This window comes from Eubalaena glacialis, chromosome 19, assembly GCF_028564815.1.
Source record: "Eubalaena glacialis isolate mEubGla1 chromosome 19, mEubGla1.1.hap2.+ XY, whole genome shotgun sequence".
In the NCBI taxonomy this organism is placed as follows: Eukaryota; Metazoa; Chordata; class Mammalia; order Artiodactyla; family Balaenidae; genus Eubalaena; species Eubalaena glacialis.
Genome location: NC_083734.1, coordinates 62,564,785 through 62,591,641, shown reverse-complemented (window position 1 = coordinate 62,591,641; position 26,857 = coordinate 62,564,785). Strand labels below are relative to the sequence as shown.

Below are 26,857 nucleotides of genomic sequence, written 5' to 3'. Positions count from 1 at the left end.
AAACTTTTTTACGGTTTGTTATTCATTCTGGGTAGGTCTGAAGAAATCACTTTAAAAGAAATCTTGACTGACATTTCAGCTGAAGAAGCCTTGTTGCTTTTGTTAGTAGGTTTAGCCTACTTAAAAATAAAATAAAATAAAAAAGGAGCTGTAGGGGCCTGCGTAAATAGCCAGCGAGATCACCCAGTCAAAATGTCACTCTCTGCTCTTGTGTCATCTCCCCTAACCCCAGATTTGTATCTCCTCATCTGGGGCACGGGGCTTGGACTTTTTGCTGGATCCCAGTTGTTTAAGGTGTGATTTTTTTAAAAAAGTAAGTCCATAGAGCTGACACAAAAATAATGATATTTTATTGTTTTATTTAATTTTCCCTTAACTTTCGGTTAGCAGTAGTAGAAAGAAAAACATTTGCTGTTTCTGTGTCAATTTACCTGTCAAAGAAAACCTACTGATCAGAAATATTGTCAGCACCATTTGTAATCTTGGGCATTGTTAAAAAGGCAGTTAAGGTTTAAATGAGAGTTCTCCTTACTTCCCTTTTATAATTTGTGTCTCTTCACTGTAGTCACAGGTCAGGTGTCATTTCTGTGTGAGGGATAAACCAATCAGTGGAAGATGGTTTATAGCAAGATTTTATTATCTGAACAAATATTTTATGACACAAACTTTTAAATCATATTACATGTTTTAAATGGAAAACAGACCATCGCCATTTTTTAAAGAAATTTTAGAGTTTTACCATAAGTAAATTGTATCTCAATAAAAATATAAGTAAGCCTTCCCTTTCCTGTTATCTTCTTCTTAGGTCAAAATATGAACACCCCACTCCCTGCTTCTAAAATATACATGGGGAAATCCTTACACATCCCGCCTATTCACTGAAGGACGAATGAATCATCTGTTTTTTCTGAAGTAAAACAGTAAATTCAAACCTCATGAAAGGAAGGATATGGTGACTTCATGTTTTTTAAGTAGAAAAAGCTTTAAAAATTCTTTTTTTCTTTATTATGGAAACTTTCAAACATACGCAAAAGTAGGGAGAATAATATGCAGAATCCCCATCTACCCACCACCCGGCTTCACCAGTTTTTAACAGTTTGCGGGACTGACTTCTTCTTGGCAGTATCTTTCATACAGACACTCTGCTTGTCTTCCTTGCTCATCTCCTTGGCTACGCGGAGTTGCTGCTGGTGAGGCCCCTTCTGTGTCTCACCCCGCAGAGGCTCGTCGGCTTCCTTGATTCCTGACCACAGACTTAACGCGAAATCAACGACTTTGAGAACCCCAGTTTTATGTTTACATAGGGCAAAACTTCATCCGCAATCTTTTTTGCTTACATCTGCTTTAATCCAATCCCTTTAAATAAAAGAACACTGTACCATTCAAGGTCCCACTTCCGGGAGAACATGTTCTGTGGGCCAGAACTCAGGGAAGGAGCCGTTTACGCTTCAGCCCTCGACATACGGCTGGCCCAGAAGATGCACCGTCGACCTCATGGTGACTTGTGACAAAGCCAGACACAAGCATGAGCCACGACCTGGCAACACAGAATGAGGCAGGATGCACGGAAGACACACCAAATCTCAAGTCAGTGAGAACCGGTTTGAAAACTCGTAAAAAGTGGAGGGCACAGTTCTGTAGAATGTGTGATTCAGGAGAAAGGTGACTTCTATACTACCGATTCCGTTTCGATCTGCAAGTGGATTTTTCCACATTTCTCACAGCTGAGGTTTTTGGTAAAGATGGGAAAGTGGGGAGTTTGAGATGCTGTCTGGTGAGACCCTGCGGTGCGGGTGTCCCGGGCTGTGAGACAAGTTAGCGTGCTCGGCCGGCCAGATGGACGCCCACCCCCCAGCCCCACCCTCAGATGAAGGGAGGACCTGGCTGAGAGTTTGGCCAAAGACAAGGTCAGAAATCTCTAGAAAAACTTGTGCTAAATCCTGAGTCTGAAAGCCTCTGTCATGCCTTGTACACTAGGGACACTCTGACTATATCTTTTGTATCATTACAGCCCAGTATTTCTCCTTTCCAATGAAGTTTTCCTTCATTAAATAACTTTTTAACCACTTATAATTCAAACGAACTTGCATTTCATGTGTCCATTATTAAAAGGCATGTATCTGCCATCACTTCATGTTTGTTTAATTGACTCAGACCTGAGAGATACTTTGGTGTTTTCTTTTTTTTTTTTTGGCTGCGTTGGGTCTTCGTTGCTGCGCGTGGGCTTTCTCTAGTTGCGGCGAGCGGGGGCTACTCTTCGTTGCGGTGTGCGGGCTTCCCATTGCGGTGGCTTCTCTTGTGGAGCACGGGCTCTAGGCACGTGGGCTCAGTAGTTGTGGCTCGCAGGCTCAGTAGTTGTGGCTCGCGGACTCTAGAGCACAGGCTCAGTAGTTGTGGTGCACGGGCTTAGTTGCTCCACGGCATATGGGATCTTCCTGGACCAGGGCTCGAACCCGTGTCCCCTGCGTTGGCAGGTGGATTCTTAACCACTGCGCCACCAGGGAAGCCCCGATACTTTGGTTTTTAGTAAGACCACAGAAGTCCCTAATGCGTGGCTTTACAAGTTGAGCAGCTGGCCTCGAACCATGTTTATAAGTTTTATGGAAAGAGCGTTGACTATAATACTACTTCTCCGACGAACAGCAGAGCTCTGGGACCCTCACAGGTGCCCCTCGGGGCACATTAGCTACCCTGGCTTCTCCTCACCCTGGAGAGTCCATGAAACTGTCAAATCTTTTACACTTTAATGTGCTCTCACTACTTTCCTATTTTAAATAAACAAATCAAATATCCTATACCCGGCTCCCTTTTAAAGAGTGTGGCCTGCCCTCGCTGTTCTTGCAGAGCTGCTTATGTCATGTACGCTTTTCTTCTGGAAAATGTCATTCTTTGTTCACAGTCTCCACGACGTGCTCTGAGAGCCGGCCGAGGCTGGCCACCCCCAGCAAGCCCACTTGCGTGGCATTTAAAGGCAGGTTTAACTGGGAGAAAAGAACTGTCTTTCAGCAGTGATGCAAGTTCACACAGCAGAGCTGAGGCGGGGCCTACTTTTGCAGAATAAACAGCGTAGCCGTTCAAGTTGGATTTTGTTTTAGATTTTTGACCCAGTGTTGGACATTCCATTCTTTAATGATCTTGGGCTTTTCTCAGGAATAAAGTAAAAGTTGTGTTTTGTGGGTGTGTCAAATGTCACATTGGAAGGTTTTTGAATAAAGAAGCCACAACTGAAAAGAAAGGTCGTTCTTGTGCCCACTCAGTAGTTGTGGTCGTGTTCGTACAGGCCTCTGGCGAACTGAGGATGAACATCTAATGACCTAATAACTTTTTAGAATATGAGACCAGGAACAGCTGTCCTTTTCCTTTAGTCTGATACATTTTAACTTTTTGGAAAGTGGGATATTACTTGGTTACTCTCCATTTTTTTAAACTGATTTTTTTTTTTGAGTTTTTTTGCTGGTTTTTATTGGAGTATAGTTCCTTTACAACGTTGTATTAGTTTCTGGTGTACAGCGCAGTGAATCAGTTATACGTATACATACATCCTCTCTTATTTAGGTTTCCCTCGCATTCAGGTCACCACAGAGCATGGAGTAGAGTTCCCTGGGCCATACAGCAGGTTCTCATTAGTCACCTATTTTTTTTTTTCTTTTTAAAGATGTATTCTTTCTTTTATTGAAGTATAATTGACATACAATATATATTAGTTCCAACTGATTTTTAGTAGATAATAAAACTCATTTCTAGACACACTGCTTTCTCTGGTTTACACCTTTAAACTATGAGCAAATTTGAAAAGTGGTACCTTTTTGAAAAGCAAATGTAATTCCACTTCTGGTTCGATCGTATTGATAAAGTGTGGTGGATTAATAGGACTATTAATAGCACTTCGCCGCGTGAAGGGTGGAGAAAGCATCAGGCCTAACCCTGCTCCCTGTTCTCTTAGGGGCCCTGGCCGGACCCTCACTGTACTGACCCCTCCTCAGCCGCCCTCCTGCACCTGTGCGTTCTCACCAGGCCTCTCGCCTCCCCGCCCTCCGCCTGCTCTCAGTGTGGGCGTCCCGCCAGGGTCAAGGGTCAGGTTTTTGACCTCTTCTTTTCTCTCCTCCTCTTACTGCCTTCCCCAAGGAAGCGTCCCCATCCGCACCTCGGCCCAAGCCCCTCTCCACTGTCGAGACCCCCTCCCAGCGTGACGGGTCCCCTCGGAGACCCCACCAGCGCCTTAACCTCAACTTGTCAAGGATGACTCTGCCTCCACTTCTCTGGCAGCTCCTGGTCCCACCCCCTTGTCATCCCTGGGGGACAGGATGATGGGGGCTGAGAGGCTGGGGGACGACGGGGACCCCCAAGTGGGGCCGCTCCCAGGGCTCTGCTGGTGAAGGGAAGGATGCAGGCCAGGCGGAGGGAGGGCACATTTCTGTTTAAAAGAAAAAGGAGATTCATGTCTCCTGTATTCTTTTCTGTGAAGTAAAACTAAAAACTAAAACAAACAAAGAAACAAGAGAGTGTTGTTTTCTATTGTGGCAGAAACCAGGCAATATTATATTACAAATAATAATATCATAGGTATATACATATATAACGTGCGTGTACAGATAGAGACCTTTGGAAGATATATTTGTGTTTTCTGTATCTTGAGAAACTTAATACCCTTTAGTTTAACGTGCCACATTAAGGACTGTTGGCAGCCCTGACAACTGAAGTAAATTTCCTCGGGGAAGTAGTTGAGATGTGTGCTGGTTCCTTCCCAGACACGGATTCAGTGTCCGGCGTGCGCCAGGCACCAGGCAGGCGGACGTGAGGAGGTGAGAGCCCTGCGCTTCAGGTGCCCCAGCCTCACGCGGACACAGAGATCGAGTCCCTCAAACTCTGGGTGGATGATAGCCCAGAGGCGTCCATGCTTTGCTCTCAGGATAGGTCAGCGAGGTTACACCAGCGAGCAGAGCGGATGGGACAGCTTCAAGGCAAAGAAGACAGGTGCAGAGGGAGAAAGGCAGCGTGGAGGAGAACACACGTACTGAACTTGGTCAGTGTGTTGAAATTCCAGCCTGGTGCCTTCTTTCTGGCCACACGGACCCGAGCAAGCTCATTAACCTCCTTGAGCCTCAATTCTGTCCTTCCTAATGGGGATGAAAGACTACCTGCTGCGCAGGATTGCAAAGAGGGTTAAAAATAAAGTCCACCCAGTTGACGGTAGCCCCTGTTGTTACTGATCGTAGCAACGACATCAGCGTGGCCGGAGCCGGGAGACGAAGGTCCCTGAATCCCACACTTGCTGGGGAGTCTGAGCTGCGTCTCAGGGGCGCTGCGGTGGTGTCTAAACATCCCAGCGGGGGAATGACATGATATTTCGGTTTAAGATCACTCTGACCGCAGTATGAGGATGGAGAGCAGAAAAGAGTGGGAACAGAAAAACACGTCCAAACATCCTTCCCAGCACTGTATTCATTCCTCTCCCAGATTATGCCGTAAGAGCAGCTGATAGGATCCTACTTATTGGTACAAGATTATCAAAAGGAAAAAAAAGTGCTACTTGGTCAAAAAGCATAGGAACAACTGCATTCATCCTTTTGGAAATGGACCACAATAACAGAATTTTAAACAAAACTAGAGTTTTAAGCTCATTGTCAGATTTGGTTGAATTATGGACTTTATAATCAGGTATAATATCAAAAAGCCCCTAAAGCCTTTGCCCTCATTCTCAAACCATTATACTGTTTTAAATAGAGGTTCTTAGCCTGGGGTCCATCCATGGACAGGCTTCAGGCAACTGGACTCCCTGAAATCACAGGCAAAATCATAAGCACTGTTTTCCACGTGGGGAGTGACCACACAGCATTTGCCAGATGTTCCAGTGGAGCTAGAACACCAGAAAAAGGTTAAGAACCACGGTCTCTATCTACATGGAGAAAAGACTGGAATTGCACTGAAAGAATTTTTAGTGGATACAAACTGAGACATCGTGCCTGAACTCCGGACTCTTCCCCCAGCTGCTACCCAGCATCTCGGCTTGGATGTGGAACAGGCATCCCACACTCAACATACCCCAGGCTGAGCTCCAGACCTTCTCCCCCTACACCTGTCCCTCCCGAACCTCCCCAACTGCAGTCTTCTACCTGCTCAAGCCAAAATCCCGGAGTCGTCTTCTCTTTTTTTACTTTCCATGCTCTGCATCCTTTCCCCGGGGCTGCGATCTCTATCTTCAGATAGATTGGGAATCTGCCACTGCCTCACCCCCGGCTGGTCCAGTTCTCCACCACCCTTTCCCAGTGTGTTTTCATGGCCTCGACCCTGCCTCTCTGCCTCTGCCCGTGTCCCTCTTCAATCTGTTCTTCACGGCAACCAAAGCAACCCTGCTGCCCACAGCCCTCCAGGGGCCCCCGTCTACCTCGAATAAAGCCTGAACTCCTCAACTGACCTCTGAGGTTTCACGGGACCTGGCGTGACTTGGCCCCCGTTACGTGCAGGGGTCCCTGCCTGGAAGGTTCTTCCTGCACGTGTCTCTGTGACCTGCCCGCTCTTCTCCTTCAGGTTTTGGCTCAGTTAGGTTGTCTTGGGCCATCTGTTTAAAATGGCCACACCCCCTCCTCACCACGCTCCAGAATAGCCTCCTTCCCTGCATTATTTTCCCTCCGCACTTAGCACTGACGTATATTATACTCACTGTTTGCTTACCGTCTGCCCCAGTACAGCAGAAGCCCCGTGAGAGCAGGGAGTTTGTTTTGTCTGTTTTCTTTCGCTGCTTTATTTGGAATAACTATCACAGTCCTCAACCTAGAGCAGAAACTCAGGAGTGTTGATTGAATGAATTTTATTTTGAGAGTTCATTTAGCATCTTTGCAGTCACGCTCTGAGAGTGTGCTCTGTTCGCCGTCATGTCCCACGTGCTGTATCTATAATTACATCCGATTGTTTGAATGGATCCTGTTTCTTTTCTAGTTCACCTCTTTACTTAAAATAGTAATTGATACAATGATATTTACCGATCTTTCCGTTCCTGGCTTCCCCCAGATGAACCTGAATTTGATTTCCAACAGCTACTTGGCAACTGAAAGTGTTCATCTCTGTCTGTTTCTCACAGTTTCCTCAAATTCCATGCCATCCTCAATGGCTTAATAAAAAATGCTTTTAAACTTACCATAACATACTCAAATTACCAGAGTATGATTTTGAAAAATGTCATGTCGGTCCAGTGTTACGATTCCTAGCTATCAGGACACTTTTCAGAGTGTAGGTGTACCTCGCAGGTGTCCTGATAGAGCTACTTTAATTAGCAATAGTTGTGCACTTTATTGCGTGCTTGTGTGTCTATGCGGGGAATAGGAGATGTTTTATAAGATGAATTGACACCTGCTAATGTGTCTGGTTTGTGAGTTTGGAGTTTTTGATACTAGTTATTCCTAAAGTAGAAAACATCTGGGCCTGATACTGAAAGGCTGGTTTTGGAGCACCAGTAATAGACCAGAGATCTGAGGCCTTTTTGATGCCAGTTCAGGTGGTAAAACTTTTTGCCAAGGCTGCTAATGTTTAATGTTTTTGTATTTATCTTATACCGTTTCAGGCTTTACAAGACGAGCTAGAAAAGCGCTCGAATCAAGCACGATGTTTGGAGAAAAAACTGCAGCACAAGGAACTGGAATCACAGGAGCAGGTACTGTCCGCTCGGCTGCTTTGCTCGTTCACTCCCTCCAGGTCCAGGAGCTCACGTGTGTCCCGTTCCCACCGGGTGCTTTGGCCGCGAGTAGCAGAATCCTCGGGCCCTTGCTGCGCGTAAGCAACGAAGGGATCTGTTGCCTCGCACCCTGTTAACCTCTGTCGCCCGAAGCCTGTAGGTAGGGGGGGCTCTGGGCAGGGAGCCCTGGGTCGCCGGCTCCGCCTCTCTCTCGCTCCCCCGGCTCTACGTCCTGTGTAGGGTCCATCCCAAAGCCAGCTCCGCGGGGCTCACAGCAGCTCCAGGCATCCCGCGCAGGTCTAGCAGTATCCAGAGGCAAAAAGGGACTTATGCTGCCGGGGTGCCCTTCCGAAAAGTCAGGAGACCTTTCCCAGAACCACCCGCATACGCAGCTCCCTTCTCATCTCATTGGCCAGAGCAGGTCACACGTCCAATCCCTGGCGAGAGGACGGAGGGTGCCAAACTAGGCTGGACCGCTTAGGGTCTGCCTGCCGGCGATGGAGTCCTAAGAGGAAGGACAGCCCGGACAAGGGAGAGGGGAAATGTGTTGGGGATGCAGCCAACGATGTCTGCTGCGTCGTCATATCAGAACACAGGGACATCGTTGCACTTAGAGACATAGATCATGTTTTCTTTTGAATTTTAATTTTCTCCTCCTTCTTTCCAGTGTGTTAATGAAACAAATCTAGTATAACCAGAATAATCTGGCTTTGACGATAGCTAATGACCTATTTTATTTTCAAACCACAGGATCATTTTCATCCAATTCTTTTACATTTAAAGTAAATTTAACCAGATCTAAACTGAAAAGTCAACAGGATATTAATAAACTTCATGAGTCTTGATGAAACCTTTTGTAAACGCACTGTCCTCAGCCACTGTGTACAGCATTGCTAACGCTCTTCTAAGTGCCACAAATCTTTATGGACAGAACCCGCCATAGGTATTGGCAGACGCTTATACTTCGGTTGTCTCGTAGTCAGTTCAGTACAGGAATATTGGGTTAGGTCACTTTGACCTTGTCAGAAGAGTAAGCCCTGAAGTAAGGCGAACAGAGGAACTTTTGTCATCTCTGGAGTTGTTTACAAACAAGACCCCAAGGTAGGGATTGCACAAAATGGCAGGTGTAAGCGTCTAATAGATGCCAAGTAATAATACTTACTGAATGGACTTGACCTCCTATAATTCCTTCCTACTGTCTAATGTATGCCCTGCATCATATACATGTCATGTTTGTGTCATGTATGTATATATCACGTCTATATACGATATGTCTTGTATAGGGTCTATGTCGGACAGTCCATGATAGGATCACAAAATAGGAAATTCTAGGATGAAAAACTAATAATAACTGTGTTTATTGAAGGCCCACAAGATGAGAGACACTGTACAAGAAACGTTACACATGTTAGTTCATTTATCCTGATAATAACCATGTAAGGCCAGTATTACCCTCCCATTTCCCAGTTGGCACACTAAAGCCCAGAGAGGTTAAGTGACACGTCCAAGATCACACAGCTGATAAACAGTACAGGAGGATTCACACCCTGGTTTAGCTGAATTCCAAATCTTTGCTCCTTTCATGACAGTTTTTAAGTTACAGCATTTCTAGTTTAAAAAGCTGCCTAGCAGTGATAGGGAAAGTGAGTTTATTAAGGATGGCAGGGGAAAAAATACCACCCCAGACACCTGGTACGGCGGGCAACGCCATTAACTCCCTGTGGGCAGAGAGCAGCAAAGAGCAAAGCAGACGGAAGCAGAGCCGATTTGGCCACAGGTAAAAATACCTCCTTGGGTGGCTGTGTGGCCTTCAGGTGGGACCGGCACAGGCTCAGTTGTCACTGAGGTCAGCTGAGCCTCCCTGCAACCCCCCAGCTGGCTGGGATGCCTGGAACTAAAAGAAGACAAGCTTCTTAAAAGCAGGAAACAGGTCTCCCTAGAGGACTGGGCCTTCTCCAGTTTGTGATAAAATATGACTTAAGGTAAAACTTTGTTGACATCACTCTAATTCATGGCAGAACTTCACACAGAAAATTCCATAATATATTGAGAGTAGGGAAATTAAGAAATCCCAAATGAACAATAGGGAAGGATTCAGGAACCACTTCAGTCTTATTTTATTGACTTCTTTTTGATCATCAAAGTTGCTTTCATCTTTGTAGTGACAATAGCTTTCTAGACTATTTCTTACACTAATTCCTGATATCTTCTATTAGCCTCCAGTTCACCAAAGAAATGTCAGGAAATACCCATGGGTAAAGCTGAATATTTCATAATCTTTGCAACCATGAAATGTTGGGTTCTTTCCACGAGATCCTAGGGTGTAGCTAAGCAAAAATACCAATTGTTTCAGTAAAGCTGAAGAACAAATCATGGGCACTTCATAAATACTATTCATCTATATTTAATTTGATTTAACTTTTATCTAAATCTGACCTTTCCATTTGTGACACTAATAGAGGTAGTCAAAAATAATTAGAAATATAGAAGTATCGTCATGTAAAATTTTTAGGGTCTGATTATATTTAATATACTTACTGAGGGTTTTTAAAGTGTTGAAATTGTTATTTTCTTTTTTGCCTCTGTCAAAGCAATTGCAAAATAACAGTAGCTAGCCTGACATCAGCCAATCAAACAACCAAAATGTGTGCAGAACAGCTTCTTGGAACTTTTCTTCTCTTTCGTTTCAACCAAATATTATTATCCTGATACTAGTTGCATAAAGAATCAAAATTGAAACTGGCAGATTTACAAAGGACAATTTCCTGGGCTTCTTTTTTTAACTTGCTTGCTTAAAAAAAAAAAAAAAAAGTTGAAACTGTCTCTGTTTTTCATTTAAGAAAAATTCCTGTGTTTTGATTCTATAAAAACAAAAAAATGAATGAGGCATTCTAAAAGTTGTGTTTTTAATTAAACACAAAAAGCTGCTTCTCATCAGGTCTTGATGGGTGGTACCCTAGCTGCCCGCCACTTGCCTCAGTGGCATCAACCCTCTCCTCTAACTCCACACCCTCGGCAGGTCTGTCACCAGGGTGCCCAGGGAAGGCTGGTTCATCCGTGGTTACAAAGGGTGAATTTGCCCCTTGTGAAGCGTCAAGATAACACCAATAAAATTAGAAAAGACCAACTTCCTTCTAAGTCAGCCTTATAGAAACATATCTTTCCTGTAATCCATAAATAGGAAAGTAATTAAAAGCTATCATTCTTTTTCTCCATACCAGGAGTTAATAATTTCTAATTCCCGATAAGATCCGAGCAAGAATCCCATAGTTGCAGCAAAGGAGGGGAGATCAGAGCTCTGACCAGACTTCCTCGTTACGTAAGGAAACTGAGTCACTGGAAAAGGCCACGACTTCCCTACCATGGCAATGGCAGAGCCGGGGCGGGGCGGGGGCGGGGAGAGGCAGGCCGCCCACCCCCGGATATGATTTTCCATTGTATTGACCACAGTGTGAGATGCATCTACGGCGTGTGTCACTCGGGTTCAGGTTGTGGGTAAAAATAAATCTCCTTTTTGGGAACAAACAGTGTTTCATGACTCACAGCAAGACTAGGTGATCTGCTAGCCCTTGCCAAAATAATTCGGTCTGATAAATTACAGAAAAGAGAGGGAAGAAAAGGAACAGGCTAAAATTTTACTTGGCGCTCTTAACACTGTGCAAAGCAAGCATATATTTATCACGAAGGCACTAAACAATGTCAGACTTGAACCTAATATAATATATAATATAAATATTAATATACATGTAACAAAACCCCTGCTTTGAACTGGGGTTTTTCAGTTTCGAACGTATGAATAGCTTTGATTACATGGATCACTCAGTTTCCCAGAAGATTCTTTTACATAAACTAGTGAGAAGAACTAATACTTTGAGACCTAATACATAGAATGCAATGCCGTGCATGTCACAGCAGTGTCGTACAGTTACTCCACATTGCATGCCTTTGACAGGCGTATTGTGCTGGCCCATGACAGGTACTGAGAAGAAACACGGACGCGTTCTCCTTCCAGCCCGCAAGGAGTTTACAGTCTAGTAGAGCAGAGATGGGTGTAAAGTGTAGACTGCAGTCATGGCATTTAAAAGACGTTACTTTTCTTCCAAAGGCTTAGAGGCTCAGCTCACAAGATGCGGGAAGAATGCAGCACTGGCACTGCCCGCCGTCTTCCCAACCCTGCGGGAAAGGGTCCACCACCCAGGGCAGGGCCGGGTGCTTGCAGACAGGCAGGCAGTGTTTCCCGCACCTGCGGCTGGGGCCTCTCGGGTTTCCTGGCCGGCGTGTTTCAGCCAGCGGCTGGTTTAGTTCTCATCTGGTGTGTCCAGGCATTCAGGTCTGGGCTGTGCCGGCACAGGTCACCCTGAAGTGTCTTAAAATACATTCCAGTCACAGCCTTGCAGCAGGCACTTTATATCCAGTTAAGGCCTAGACACAGCAGATGCTTCAGCGGAGGTGAATCTGATAATTCCGTGTGTCTGGGGAGGGAACCGAGGTTGTCCTGAGACCCCTAGCGAGACACAGGGAGGGGAAACAGGAGAGGCTTCAAGGACGAGTAGGACCCAGCAGGGAAGCACTGCAGGTAGAAGCCCACCTCTGCCACCACCGGTCGTGTGGTCTTGGGCAAGTCACTTAACTGGTCCAAATATCAGGCTCCTAAAATGTCAGTAATAACACCTCCCACGGGGTTCACGTGAACATCAAAACAAGATGCATGTGAAACACTTCAGAAACTAGAGAACGTAACGCGGGTGCAATGTGTGTGGTTATAATTGTTCACAGAGGAGAAGGCCCCGTGAGCTGGTCGCCAGCAGAGAGGGGACACTGGGCTAGGACGAGGGTTAGGAGGTGGAGCGGGCTTGGGGACGTCCTGGCCAGAGGGGGTGTCAGTGAGGGGGGGAAAAGACCAGGAAGTTAGCTACCTTCGTTTCATCCATTAAAAATAGTGATAGCATCAAATCTTTGTTATTGTCTACTCCTTACCCTGCACTGTGCACCCAACAAGCTTGGATACAATGCCGGGGACTTCGGTCATTGGTCAGAAAGCAGTTTTCAGCCACTGAGGATTTTTTTCTTTAACTGGGTAGTGTTAGATGATTGCGTCTTTACTTTAGAAAGATTAATCCAGCAGCAGAAGATAAAATGAAAAAGAGACGAAAAGAGATGAATTCATACGTTATCACGCTAAATTCACATCACTAGTCACAAGAGAAATGAAAAGGGCTTGAACTGGATATTGTCAAAGGTAGTAGAAGAGGAAAAGAGTAGATGTGAAGACTCACTTAAAATTCATAGAACACAGACTTAGAGAGTAAAAGAAAGGAATATGTCAAAAATAATCCCAAGTGGACAACAGCATCATTTTCTAGAGGCAGAGTCTGAGATGCTGGCAGCCGCACATTCCTCTGGAGACATGTAGCTAAAAATCGGAACTAGAACCCCAGAAAGAAAGTCTGAATCTAGAATGTAAGAAAGAGCCCAGGCTGAAAATCTGGATCTAGAACTTAAGAAAGAAGTGTGAACGTTTCTGAATTATCTTGGCGGATGATGTTGACAAGGAAGAGCAGAGAGGGGAGAGGGCCGTGGGCAGAACCACGGGCTGGACCACGTTCCAGGGACCAGAGAAGGTAGCGGAAGATCCAGAGAGGATTTAACGGGGACGAACGGTGAGAAAGATGAGAGCAGAGCCAGAAGAATGTAATGTCGTGAAAACCAGAGATCGTTTCCTACTGAACATTAAGCCCCTTGAGGGTAAGGACCCAACTGTCATCTTCACGGCATCCCCAGCCCTCGTTGTTGAACTGAATTGCTTGTGGAGCCTCTGCTCTTCTGAGTCTCATCCTCAGGACAGCCTTGCCCCGTCCCCCTTTGCTCTGTGCTCTGGTCATACTTTCTGTGAAGCTCCATTAAAGGTTTTCCCATCAGACTCCCTCGGGAGACTTTGCTCTTTGAGGGAGGGTCCCTGAGCTGGGACTGTGTCCTCTTCATCCTTACATTCAGCATTTAGCCCAGCGCCTGGCCCACGTGGTACTCAGTGAATCCGTGGAAGAAAGGAAGAAATGGAGGCGTAATGGAGGGAGGGTTAGCAGCATCGCACGGTGCCGGGAGTTGGAGGGTGGGGAGTTCAGAGGCCACCACGCCTGAGCAGTGATGACAGAGGCTTTGTAACGCGCGTCCTGCACGCGGTCTAGATGGACTTTCTCTACACACATTCTTGTCTAGACTTCTGTGGAAATAAAGATTACAGATTTTTTCCGTAATTTTCGTCTGGGGTGAGTAGGATTGTCGAGACTTCTCCTGGCTCATCTGTGGCCCTCGGCTCTTCCCCAGGCCTCAGGCACCAAAGGGTCCGTGGTCCAGGGAAAACCAAGACGGAGCAGGATGCCAGCACCCTCTGCCACATGGCCCACCTTTCCTCTTTGTGTCCTCAGTCTTTTTTTTTCCAGTCTTACTGAGGTATAATTGATAAATAAAATTGTATGTATTTAAAATGTACAGCGTGATGACTTGTCATGCCTTGTGAAGTGATTGCCACAGTGAAGCTCATTGGCAAATCCATCACCTCCCACGGTTGCTTTTGTGTGTGGTGGGAGCATTTAAAGTGTCCTCTCTTAGATTATCAGTTATACTGAAAGGATATGTAATCCTTTTGGGAAAAAAAAAAGAAATGAAAGAGAAGATATTACAATTATTCTCACAAATAAAAAAGATTATAAGATATTATTACGAGCAATTATAAACCAAAAAATTGGACAATCTAGAAGAAACAGAGAAATTTCTAGACATACAACCTACCAAGACTGAATCATGAAACACTGCACAAATCTTTTTTTGTGTTTCAGTTGCATTTTTACCTTTCTTGAAATAATAAAGCATAATATGCCAGAAAAAAAAAAAAAAAGAAAAAAGTGTCCTCTCTTAGCCGATTTCCGCTACCCAATACGGTATCTTTAACTATAGTCACCAGGCTGTGCATTTAGACCCCAGAACTATCTGATGTCTGGAGGTTTGCACCCTTTGACCAGAAGCTTCCCCCACCTTCCAGCCCCTGGCAATCACCATTCTACTCTGTTTCTATGAATTCAACTTTTTTTTTTTTTTTTTTTTTTCATTCCATAGATGAGTGAGCTCTTCTTTCTGTGCCTGGTTTATTTCTCTTAGCATAATGGCCTCCAGGTTCATCCATGTTGTCACTAGTGCCGGCCGTTCTATTCTTCCCTGAAATAGGGCAGACCTTCCTTGCAGATCTCTTCCACGGGGTGCCCTCAGAAGGCCAAAGCAGGATGAATACAAACGGAGCCCTTGATTTTCTCTACTGAGAAATGTAGCTTTCTGCTGCTTCCTTCCCTGGTTCCTTTGGTATCAGTAGCTTTGGGATAATGTTAACATCTCAGCTCCTTCCGCCTGCTGTACTGTTACAACATTATCATTTGTATTCCCAAAGAATGTATTGGCCTCCCACCAAGCCCAGTGATCTGTCGGGGAGAAACATGAACATTAGGAGAACCAACATCAATATATGTAAAGCTTTCATTGGGTAGCACCGCTTATCTTTAAACCACCTCGGTCAGCATCAAGGGTAACCAACAAATCTACAGTCACAGGCAGGCTTACCGAGGAAGATGCAATGCAGACAGAAAATCAATTAAGCAACAATCATGACGATTGTTAAAAGGAAGAATTCGTCTTTTACAGATTTCCAAGCCTCTAATTTCCATTTTCCGTAATGGATTTTAAAACTTCACAGTCTTAGCTGCTGTGGGCTAACTCATCTGCAGTGAAATTTACTTAAAAGTACTAACAGTTCAGAACTATGTTTTATCCCTAAGCACATTATGAAAACAGGAATAATAATTGCAACGGAAATATAATTCAAAGACTTTTACTGACTTTTCATGTTTAATGGTTATTATTCTGGCTTGTTTCAAGTAATTTTTATAACCACAGTTTATTTACAAATTCAGACTAATTCTTTTGTTCCCAGACAGCTGGTATGAATGCATCATTCTAAAATTTGAGTTGTTATGAGGGATGGAACCACATTCAATTTTGGCCACATCTTATTCTCAGTGAGAGTTTGAATACTTGCCCCTATTTTCTGAAAAACACTTGAAGCATACATCTCATCAAACCATTCCTTGTAAATCAGTTATTCTGGTAGATTTTAGTGGCAAAGCAAGTCAAACACTTGTACCCAAAACCACCGCCAGAAACTATACATGATAATCACAGAGCCATTTTTAATGGATAACTTGCAGCAGCTCCTGTGGGGTGAATGGGTTCTGTGTTCCAGCGTTGCTTTCTTGAGATTCCCTTTGTTTTGAACTTCGCTGGAGGAGAGAGCAGGCGGGTCCCTGAGGCGCCCGCCTCTGTGGTTTTAATCCTGTGCTTTGCTGACGTATCAAAGCCAAGTGTCAACAAAGCACCCACTGCATCATTGCAGCTGGTTTTCCAGAAAGCATTTTCTGCGTGGCTCTTGGTCCATGCACATTAGTGAACACAGGTGGGAGGTGGGGGACGATGAAGCAGGGGTGGAGGCTGCCGGGGCCGGCCGTGCTGGGATCTGACCTCTGACCTGGGGCTGCCAGGTTCAGAGCCGGGCTGTGCCTGCCCAGGGTGAAGTAATGTGCTCATGCATTCTCGCTTCTTTCGGTTTGTTCCTTTTTTTGAGGTAGTTTTGGCTTTAAGTTTAGTCTTTTTTTTAATTAATTTTTAAAATCCAAAAATGATTTAATCCAAATGATTTACTCCAAATCAGTAAATTATGGAGGCCCTTAAAAAAAAAGCAGGAACAAAAGCTTAAAAGAAGTTGGGTCCTACCCCACCTTTTAAAATTGGAGGACAAGGAAAATTATCAGGGATTAACCTGGGTAATCAGATATCGTCTCCCAGGAAGATAAAAATGGGGACTGTATCCCTGAGCCGTGTCTTTAGGGCTCACTTTTCTGGCAACTACTAAGCGCTGAATTCATGGAATTGAGTGAACAGCTGGAAAGAGGAAGTAAAAGAAGAGATAAACACAGAGATGGTAAAGAGGGTGGGTGAGTCAGCACGGTTAGAGGGAGAGATGTCCGATGACTATTTACTGTGCTTGTCACGTTCAGGAAAGAGTATCAGATAGTCTACGGTGCCACTTACATGCAATTCCTTTTCTACCATAGCCCAGCCAGAAAAGACCTCCTTTTCCTGTTGAGGAAGGGCTATTTTGAGGTAGAAGCAATTGAAATTGTTTATTGTCAAACAAATGACAGAGCAGAGGCATTTTAGATACATCAGATGTATATCGATTTGAATTAGAAATAAGGAAAGAAAGGTGATTTTTTTTTAATACAAAGGAAAATTCAGAAGTTTAAAAGGCCATTTGAATATACTTTCCATGTAAATCACCTTTTGGATTTCTACACAGAATTAGAGGACATAGTTCCAATTTGAAAAAGAGTATTATAAAACCTTCAAGGCAAAGAATGATTGATTGAATCAAATGGAAAATGTAGAACTAGTGAAGAGTATAGCGTCATTGGCATTATTAAAGTTTTGTGAAATAAAAGGCCGATTGTGAATCAGACAACCTAGTACCTACTCAGCTCTCAGCGTACTCAATCTACATGGAAAACTTGGTGTCTTCTAGGAGCTTCTATCATTATAATAAAAGAAAGCGTTGTTTAAAGATCCATTCTTGGTTTCGTATGTGAGATTTACACTCAGGTTTATTCAGAAGGGATGAGGAGAAGCAACGGGGAGACTCTGACAGGAGATTGTCTCATTTCTTATTAAGAAGCAAGAGAGGAATTCGCAGCCCGCTGCTGTGGACCCTGACGAACTCGCGGGGGGCCCTTCCCTGCTCGGTAGGTAGCCCAGTGTGGGCAAGAGAGGGCACAGGCGCCAGGCTCGGACGCTGTGCTGGGTCTCACAGGGGCAGCAGCAGGAAGATGGCAGTGGTCTGAAGGGTGGTGTGTCAGGCCGGGCACTCCCTATGGAACCAGAGCCACTGTCTCTCTTATATTTCTGCCCTTCAGCTTTAAGATTTTATTTGAATGAATGCCCTTGCAGAAAGAATGGGAGAAAATTGGAAAACTGGACTGAATGATCCCAAACCCTTCATTCAGCACACAAGATTTTGAGGTTTTGCTTGACTTGATAAACAGAGGAAGGTAAATGAGATGGTAAATCAGTGTGTGCCACGGTAACTAAATGACAGCTCAGAGTGAATTCTTTTTCTAAACTCCCAAGTGATACATACTTTCGACATTTCCATTCAATTCAACAAATATTTCCTGAGCGCCTGGGATAGATCATGCCCTTTACCGGCCCTGATACACATCGGTGAACAAACCAAACAAAAATCCTTGTTCTTGTGAAGCTTACCTTTTAACGATAGGTTCTTCATAGCCTTTTGCGTTTCTCTATAAATTTTAGACTGGACTTGTCAGTTTCTAGTAAATCTTTCAGTCCATGAACATAGAATATCCCTCTGCTTTATTTAAGCATTCTTTAATTTTTTTGTTATATTTTTATCATTTTATGTAAAGATATCTTGCACATTTTATGTTAGATTTATTCCTGTGTATTTGACAATTATGATGCTATCTTAAATGACATTATTTTTAAAATTTCATTTTCTCACAGTTTGTTGCAGTACTTAGAAATACAATTGACTTTTGTATAGATTCCCTTTATCACACTTCGGAAGTTTCTTTCTCTTCTTACCAAGAGTCTTTTTTTCTTTTTAAAATCGTAAATGGATGTTTCTTACATGCCTTTTTTCCATCTTTTGAGATAATTATATGAATTTTGTCCTTTATTCTGCTAATGTAGTGATCTTCATAGACTGATTTTCTAATGTTAAATCAACATTGCATTTCTAGAATAAGCCCCACTTGATCATGGTGACTTATCCCTTTTTACCTTTTGCTGGATTTTGGTTCACTAATATTTTGTTTAGAATTTTTACATCTATGCTTATTAATGAGATTAGCCTACTATTTTATTTTATTGTGATGATATTACTAGATTTTGGTATCAAAATTTGATGGTCTCATAAAACAAAATGGAGTGTTCCCTCTTTATTTTCTGGAAGAGTTTGTACAGTGTTGATAATTATTTCCTCCTTAAAATGTTTTGTAGATTAAGCTATCTGGGCTGAAGTTTTCTTTGTTGGAATATTTTCAATTAATTATGGATATACTTTCTTTAGTGGTTATAGTATCAGATTTCCTATTTTAACTTCTGCCTAGTTCTCTCTTCTTTTTGAGACTATAAGTATATATACATATATCTGATCTTCTAACTATATTTCCTATGTTTTGTATTGATTCTGGATATTTTTTAATCTAGCTTCTGTTTCACTGAGTCTCTCCTCAGCTGTGTCTAACCTGCTGTTACACCCATTCTTAATTTTGGTTATTGTATTTTCCAGAGAGAGAATTTCTACTTAGTTCCTTTTTTAGTTTCCTGTTCTATGACGAAGTTCACAACTATTTTTCTTATTTTGTTGAACATTTATCTTGGTTCTTGTAAAGTCTAGGTCTGATAACCATTATCTGGAATTCACATGGTTCTCATTTCATTGTATTTGCTTCTCTTGGCTTTTGGTCATATAGTCTTGCTTTCTTGTGAGCCTGGCTATTTTTGATTGTGTGCCAGATATTTCATATAGAACTTCATAGAAATAATTTGGGACCTGGGATGACGATAATTGTCTCCAAAGAGAATTTACATTTGCTTCTAGGTAAGCAGGTAGCGGCACTTGCCGTCTTGAATAACCTTAATCCATTTTCAGGGACTGAGATTGTTTGAGCTAGATTTCAGTTTTGGAGAGGGCTGGTCTGTTTCCAATTCACTCCTACTCCTAGGGTGTAGCCCTTTGGGCTCCACCCAAAAGCATGGGATTTTACCAGGAACTCCTGGACTGCAGTTTGTGTCCCCCTGACTTCTTTTGTGAGGCTGTTAAAAGATCTGTTCAGCTTCTCAACCTCTCGCCAACCAATCTAGAAGTGGCAAAGGCCACTGTGTTAAAATGTCCCCAAATGCCAGACTTACAAGTTCTCTTGATTTCTCCCATCTCCAGGATTGGCCCCATAGTTCTTCCCTGGCTTCTTAGTTCCCTAATCCCCTGAAGCAGACTTGGGAGGGAATTATGTAGGCTTCCGTTACTAGAAGTGGAAATCCACTACAGATCTCCCCTGACTTACGATGGGGTTACATCCTGATAAACCCATCCTAAGTTGACAATACTGTAAGTTGTAAATTCATTTAATACACCTCACCCACCCAACATCAGAGCTTAGCCCAGCCCCCCTTAAATGTGCTCAGAACCCTTACGTTAGCCTACAGTTGGGAAAAATCATGTAACACAAAGCCTATTTTATAATAGTGTTGAATATCTCATGCCGTTTATTGAATACTGTCCTGAAAGTGAAATTTTTTTCAGAATGGTTTGTCTGGGGACACAATGGTTGTAAGTATGTTGGTTGTTTACCCTCATGATCACATGACTGGGAGCCCCTGCCCTGCATCCCGAGAGAAGATTGTATCGTTAGCCCAGGAAAAGATCAAAATTCAAAGTATGGTTTCTACTGAATGTGTATCACTTTCACACCATCATAAAATCAAAACATCATAAGTCGATCCATCATAAGTCAGGGACCATCTGTATTTACATTTCTGTGAAATACTTGATCACATTCGTTGCTAATCTCTTCTATTGATTTGTTTTGCTAATTGGATCTATAGAAATTCATTTTCTTACAAATTCTGTATATTAATGATTTGTTAAATAAGTTGCAAATACTTTCTCCCAGTTGCTTATCTTTAGTCTTTTTATTCAGTGTTTTAATTTTTGAGAACATTATCTTCCACGTTTTTCTTTATGATTTCTAAGCCTGCTTAGGAAGGCCCTCCCTACCCAAGAGTATAAAATATGTTCTCTTTTATTTTCTTCCATTACTTTTAAGAGTTTTGTTTTGTACATTTAACTTTAATCCACCTCAAATTTATTGCTATGTACCATGTGGTATAAGGATTGCAACAGAATGTTCCCCAAGGAGGTTCATTCTCTTGTCTCTGGAATTTGTGAATATATACATTATGTGGTAAAAGAGACTTTGCAGATGTAACTGAAGTTAAGAATCAGTGACCTTAAAACATGGACGTTATCCCAGATTATGCAAGTGGTGAGCCCAGTCTAAACACATGGCCGCTTTAAGGGCAGAGAACTTTCTCTGGTTGAAGGCAGAAGACAGGTAGCTGAAGGGGAGGCCAGAGAGCTTCTTGGTGTGAGAAGGGTCCAGTGCCCCAGGGTGGGGGGCACATGAGGAGGATTGCAGGGGGCCTTAAGGGGTGAGAGAGGCTCCCAGCTGGCAACCAGCAAGGCAGGGCGGACGTCGGCTCTGCAGCTGCAGGGAGCTGAATTCTGTCCACAGCCCGAATGAGCTTGGAAACAGATGCTCCCTCAGCACCTCCAGGTAAGAGTCTGGGCTAGCCCACACCTGGACTTTGGCCTGTGGGACCAGAGCAGAGAAACCAGCGGAGTCCGCAGCCCGCAGCCCACTCAGACTTCTTACTTACAGAGCGAGGAGGTGGTGGATTTGTGTCGTTTCAAGCTGCTACATTTACAGTAATTGGTTACAGCAACAATAGAAGCTTATACAGGGATCTTACCTAATTTTATTTCTAAACATATACCCAGTTATTGGTACCACTTACTGACTGAGATAGTCTTCCGCCATTTATTTGAAATGCTGCTTTGTCAAAAATCACATTTTCCACGTGTGCATGGATCTGTTTGGGACTTTGTATCCTTTCCTGACCATCCACTTCCTGTGCCCACATGAGTCATAGATTATGGCCCTTGAAGAAACAGACTGGAGCACCAGTGCCTGGGTTCAAATCCCAATGCCACTTCCACCTGCTGCTGTAGAACTTCACACAAATTAGTTTCCTTTTTTTGCTTAAGTTTCCCTGTCTTGAAAATGGGTTAATAATAATGCCCACCTCATAAAATAGTTGTGAGGATTGTCAGGTATTACAAGGAACACCTTTAGAAGGGCACTAGTACACAGCAAACCGTATTATCTATAGGGGAATGTCTTCCCTCATCACTTTTTTTAGAACTGTCCTAGTTATTCTTAAGCATCTGTACTTTCATATGAATCTTAGAATAACTTTCATGTTTTAAAATCTGAATGACTGATTGGTTAGAATTGGTCTTATTACACCTTCACGAATTAGTCTGGGAAGAATTAACATCTTTGCATCTCTTTGAATTTCATTAGGTCTTCTTTTGTATCTTCAGTACAATTGAAATGTATCCTTTTATGGATGGTGTACATTTCTTTTTAGATTTATTTCAAAATATATTATGGCATTTTTTTCCTTTTGTGGATTTTCCCCTTATAGTCTCTAAACAGTCATTGCTGTTGTTTAGGGACATACTCACATTTGTTTGTATATATCCAGCCAACCAGAGCTATTGTCAATATTAATTCTGATGATTTTTCAGTTGATAATTCTTAAGTTTTCTAAGTAAATTTTCTGTTGATTTCTTAAATTTATCTACGTAGGTAATTACATAATTCCTTAACAGAGACAACTTCTGTGTCAGCTTTCATCCCCCTATGTTTTGGTTGGTGCACAGGCTGAGTCTCTACTCAGCGCTGAGGAGTCATGACAGAACACGTCCCTGCCTCTTACTCATTTCCAGTGGGAATGCTTCCCAGGTTCTGCTCAAACGTTTGGTTTCTTTAAATTTTATTGAAGTATAGTTGATTTTACAACGTTGTGTTAATTTCTGCTGTACAGCAAAGTGATTCGGGTACACATGTATATATTCTTTTTCATATTCTTTTCCATTATGGTTTATCACAGGATATTGAATATAGTTCCCTGTGCTCTACAGTAGGACCTTGTTGTTTACCCATCCTATATATAATAGTTTGCATCTTCTAATCCCAAACTCCTAATCCATCCCTTCCCCACCCCTCTTCCCCCCTGGGCAGCTACAGCTCTGTTCTCTATGCCTGGGAGTCTGTTTCTGTTTTGTAGATACATTCATTTGTGTCATATTTTAGATTCTACATATAAGAGATATTATATGACATTTGTCTTTCTCTTTCTGACTTACTTCGCTTAGTATGATAATCTCTAGGTCCATCCATGTTGCTGCAAATGGCATTATTTTGTTCTTTTTAATGGCTGAGTAGTATTCCATTGTATACATGTACCACATCTTCTTTATCCATTCATCTATTGATGGACATTCAGGTTGCTTCCATGTCCTGGCTATTGTAAACAGTGCTGCAGTAAACACTGGGGTGCGTGTGTCTTTTTGAATTATGGTTTTGTCTGGGTATATGCCTAGGAGTGGGATTGCTGGGTCATATGGTAGCTCTGTTTTTAGTTTTTTGAGGAACCTCCACACTGATCTCCATAGTGGCTGCACCAATTTACATCCCCACCAACAAGTGTAGGAGTTTCCCTTTCCGGTTTCTGAGGGTTTCTGCTAGCTCCTCTTTGTTGGATTTAGACACACACCTTCATTATAACTACTTGTGTATACATTTTGTCATTCCTACTAGACCAAGGCACCTTTGAGGGCAGAGGGTATATTGTAGTAGGAATACACACACACACGCACATGTACGTGTACCTGTAGATGTGTATACACACGTGTACGTGTGCCTCTAGATGTGTATGCACACACATGTACGTGTACGTGTAGATGTGTATATACACGTGTACGTGTACCTGTAGATGTGTATGCATACACGTGTACGTGTACCTGTAGATGTGTATGCACCCACGTGTACGTGTACCTGTAGATGTGTATACACACGTGTACGTGTACCTGTAGATGTGTATACACACACGTGTACGTGTACCTGTAGATGTGTATGCACACATGTGTACATGTGCCTGTAGATGTGTATGCACACACGTGTACATGACCTATAGATGTGTATACACACACGCACGTATGTTGTGTGTATGTGACACCCGGAGAGCCTCTCACATGTGTGAAATGGAAGCGTCACTCCCTTCCCACATGTCCCTCCACCCATCACGGAGTGACTTCTTGGCTCTTTTCTACGATGTCACCCTGTGGTCTGACCTTCAGATTCCTGGCTCACTGACCACCGCTTTCCCTTTGGCAACCTGCTTAGAGAATGTCCCTTTTCGCCCAGCTGCATGCTGTTTGTTTTACCCGCGCTCTGCACAGCCAAGTGACCTCAAAAGACATCTGAGAAATGCATTTTCCTTTGGAAACAGTAGTAAACAATGCTTTATATACTTACATGTTAATCTGTTGTATCTATTATGTGTGTATTCTTTATTTCTTTTCTAAAATCATTTACTGATTTATTTAAATATTTATCTATTTATCTTGGCTGTGCTGGGTCTTAGTCGAGGCACACGGGATCTTTAGCTGCGGCACGCGGACTTCTTCGTCGCGGCGCACGTGCGGGATCTGGTTCCCCAGCGAGGGATCGAACAGGCCCCCTGCAGTGGGATTGCGGGGTCTCACCCACTGGACCGCCAGGGAAGTCACTGCTTTGTTTCTTTACAAGAGTGAGTTCTTCCTTTGAGGACAGTAACGTGAGTTAGTTCCTCAGTCATTTCCGTGAAGCTGAATCTTGGTACCTCCAGCCGCATGCCCCCAGCCCGAGCCTCCACATGGTGCTTTGCACAGGGTGGGCACTTGCTGCTTCATCAGTGAATACGTGAGTTGTACAGTCCATTCGTTTTTGGATTAAGTTGGTTAACAATCAGATTTATTATTCTGAACTGATGTCTACTTCGTTTTCATTAATCTTTAAAACTGCTAGATTTTTGTTTATGCATACACTGACCTTTTCAATGAATCTTGCCAAAAATTGATTGTAGCGCACGCAGAAATCATGTTACTGAATCGCTGCCGGTTCCACTTCTTTGTGATCCGTGGCATTTAGGAGCATCTAAGTCTGGGGGGAGGCGAGGTCGGGTGGAAGCTTGAAGAATGCATGATGTGTTTTAAAGGTGGAACTTGTTGGTATTTGGTTTTTGGTACAGGTGACAAAGAATGATAAAAGTGTTTGCATTTGTGGGTACAAAGTGTTGCCAGCAAACAGAAAACGTCCTGAGATTTTAAATTACGAGGTTTTTTTAATTCCGACTGAGTTATAGCAACATACAGAAAGTGAAGGGACCCGAACAGTGAGTTGACCCGCCCGGGAGGAAAGTCTAGCTAAGATACGTACACAGCCATATTAGAGTGTGATTGGAGTATATTTCAAAAATCAATAAACCTCAAAGAAGGCATGCCTCACTGAAGAGAGAAACAAGTTATTTTTCTTAATTTTAAAAAAAATTTGTACAATTTCTAAAGGTTATAGCCCATTTATAGTTATTATAAAATCTCGGCTCTATTAATCCCCTCCCCCTACCTTGGCCCCCCCCTTCCCTCTCCCCACTGGTACCCCCTAGCTGGTTCTCTGCATCTGTTCCTTTTTTGTTATATTCACTGGTTTGTTGTATTTCTTATATTCCACATATAAGTGAGATCATACAGTATTTGTCTTTCTCTGATTTATTTCACTTAGCATAATGCCCTCCAAGTCCCCAGTCCATTCATGTTGCTGCAAATGGCAAAGTTTTCTTCTTTTCTATGGCTGAGTAATATTCCATTGTGTATGTGAACCACATCTTCTTCATCCATTCATCTGTTGACAGACACTTAGGTTGCTTCCATATCTTGGCAATTGTAAATAATTCCTCAGAAACAAGTTATTTTTTAATAGGAGAAGGCTCTTATTCATTCAGCCAACATGTATAGAGCACCTACTATGTGCCAGGCACCATTAGCCCTGGAGCGTAGCATGAGTGAGAGAATCTTTCCCTGGAGGAGCTCAGATCCAAGTAGCAGAGATTCTTAAAGTTAACTTTCATTGGCTTGTTGATCTGCATTATCCTATATTTCTGCTCTGTTTTAGACCCCCCTTTACAATCTCTTCTGTTGACTCCCGGGCTTTGGCATTTCCCCTTATTACAGATAAGCTGTCTTCTGGTCTCTATTTCTTACTTCTTCCAGCTATACTTTCTCTTTTCTTCAGTGATACCATCTATCCCCAAGGGCCTCCACAGTCATTTCTGCGGTGATTTCCAAATTTCTATTCCGAGGGCACACCTCTTTCTCAAACTCAGGTCCTGCCTTTATATCTGTGTGGTGACACCTGCACCTCAATGTGGCACGATAGCCTCTCGAATCTAAAAACAAAGTCTTGAGAAAAAACACTCCCTGATGCTAAATCTAGGTTTTACAGTTGATCTAACAGTTGGGGCTCAATGTCATAACATCTTGGAAAGGAAAGAGACATGTGTCAATCATAATAGGCAATGATAATACAGTTAGTCTTAGTACCAGGCAAAGTCAAACCAGTGGTGTGATTTCAGTGAAGAGAGAAGGGTCAGTTCCCTGTCTCCCAAAATGTCTCCCCTCCTCACTCACTGAAAACTGAAATCACCGGGGCAGGATTTCAGGTATCAGGGACCAGAACTATATTTTTCCATTAGAGACTCAAAGTGGTCACCCATCAGAGCATCTTTACCCAAGGACAGTTGTGCTGGGAGAGTGGTGAGAACATGTGACAGTATTGGGCACCGGAACGGGGCGGGGAGGGGGGGAAGGGAGGGGGAGGCGGGATTCCCCGTGGTGGGGAGGATGGAGAAAGGAGAGGCCAGGGGAAAGTGTCCCTCGAGGGTTCTGCATGGCGCAAGCCTGTCCTCGGCTGAGATGATGGCACCAGCTCTTACTGTGAATCAGTAGTGCTGAACTGGGAGAAGAGAAACCACTGAAATTTTAGCAAAACTAGAGTGGAAAGGAAACCCTTCTGTTCCATCCCAGGAAAGGAGGAGACGTAGGTCTGACTTTGTGTTGTTGTCAGAAGGCGCTTTGATTCCTTTTCAGCCTGTAATCCCAGGAACGCTGCTCCCCAAAAGCCGCGTGCAGTCGGGTGGTTTTAGGGTTTTCTCTGCCCTTGTGGTTATGAATTATATAGACTTTTAGTGCTTAACTACAAACAGAGGATTTTCCAGGTGCGGGATCGGAGTTATGGAAAGAAAAATGCTGAAATACAAGTCACTGGGGTAAGAAGGTCTCTTGGATGTGGGTAGAAAGTTCTTGACTTAGAGCCGAAGGCTTACTGTGTATACTGGACAGCT

General features: G+C 43.3%; 1 protein-coding gene across 12 annotated transcripts in view; it reads left to right on the top strand.

Annotated features, from left to right (window-relative positions):
- Positions 1-26,857, top strand: part of CEP112 (centrosomal protein 112) — a 415,119-nt gene that overhangs the window by 365,074 nt on the left and 23,188 nt on the right. For 11 of the 12 annotated variants that reach the window (XM_061177076.1, XM_061177069.1, XM_061177080.1 and 8 more), the window contains one exon: positions 7,559-7,648. In XM_061177076.1, the coding sequence (XP_061033059.1) occupies positions 7,559-7,648 (90 nt within the window). Of the gene's footprint in view, positions 1-805; positions 826-7,558; positions 7,649-26,857 lie in introns of those variants that run through there. The other variant, XM_061177071.1, reaches the window with a different exon arrangement.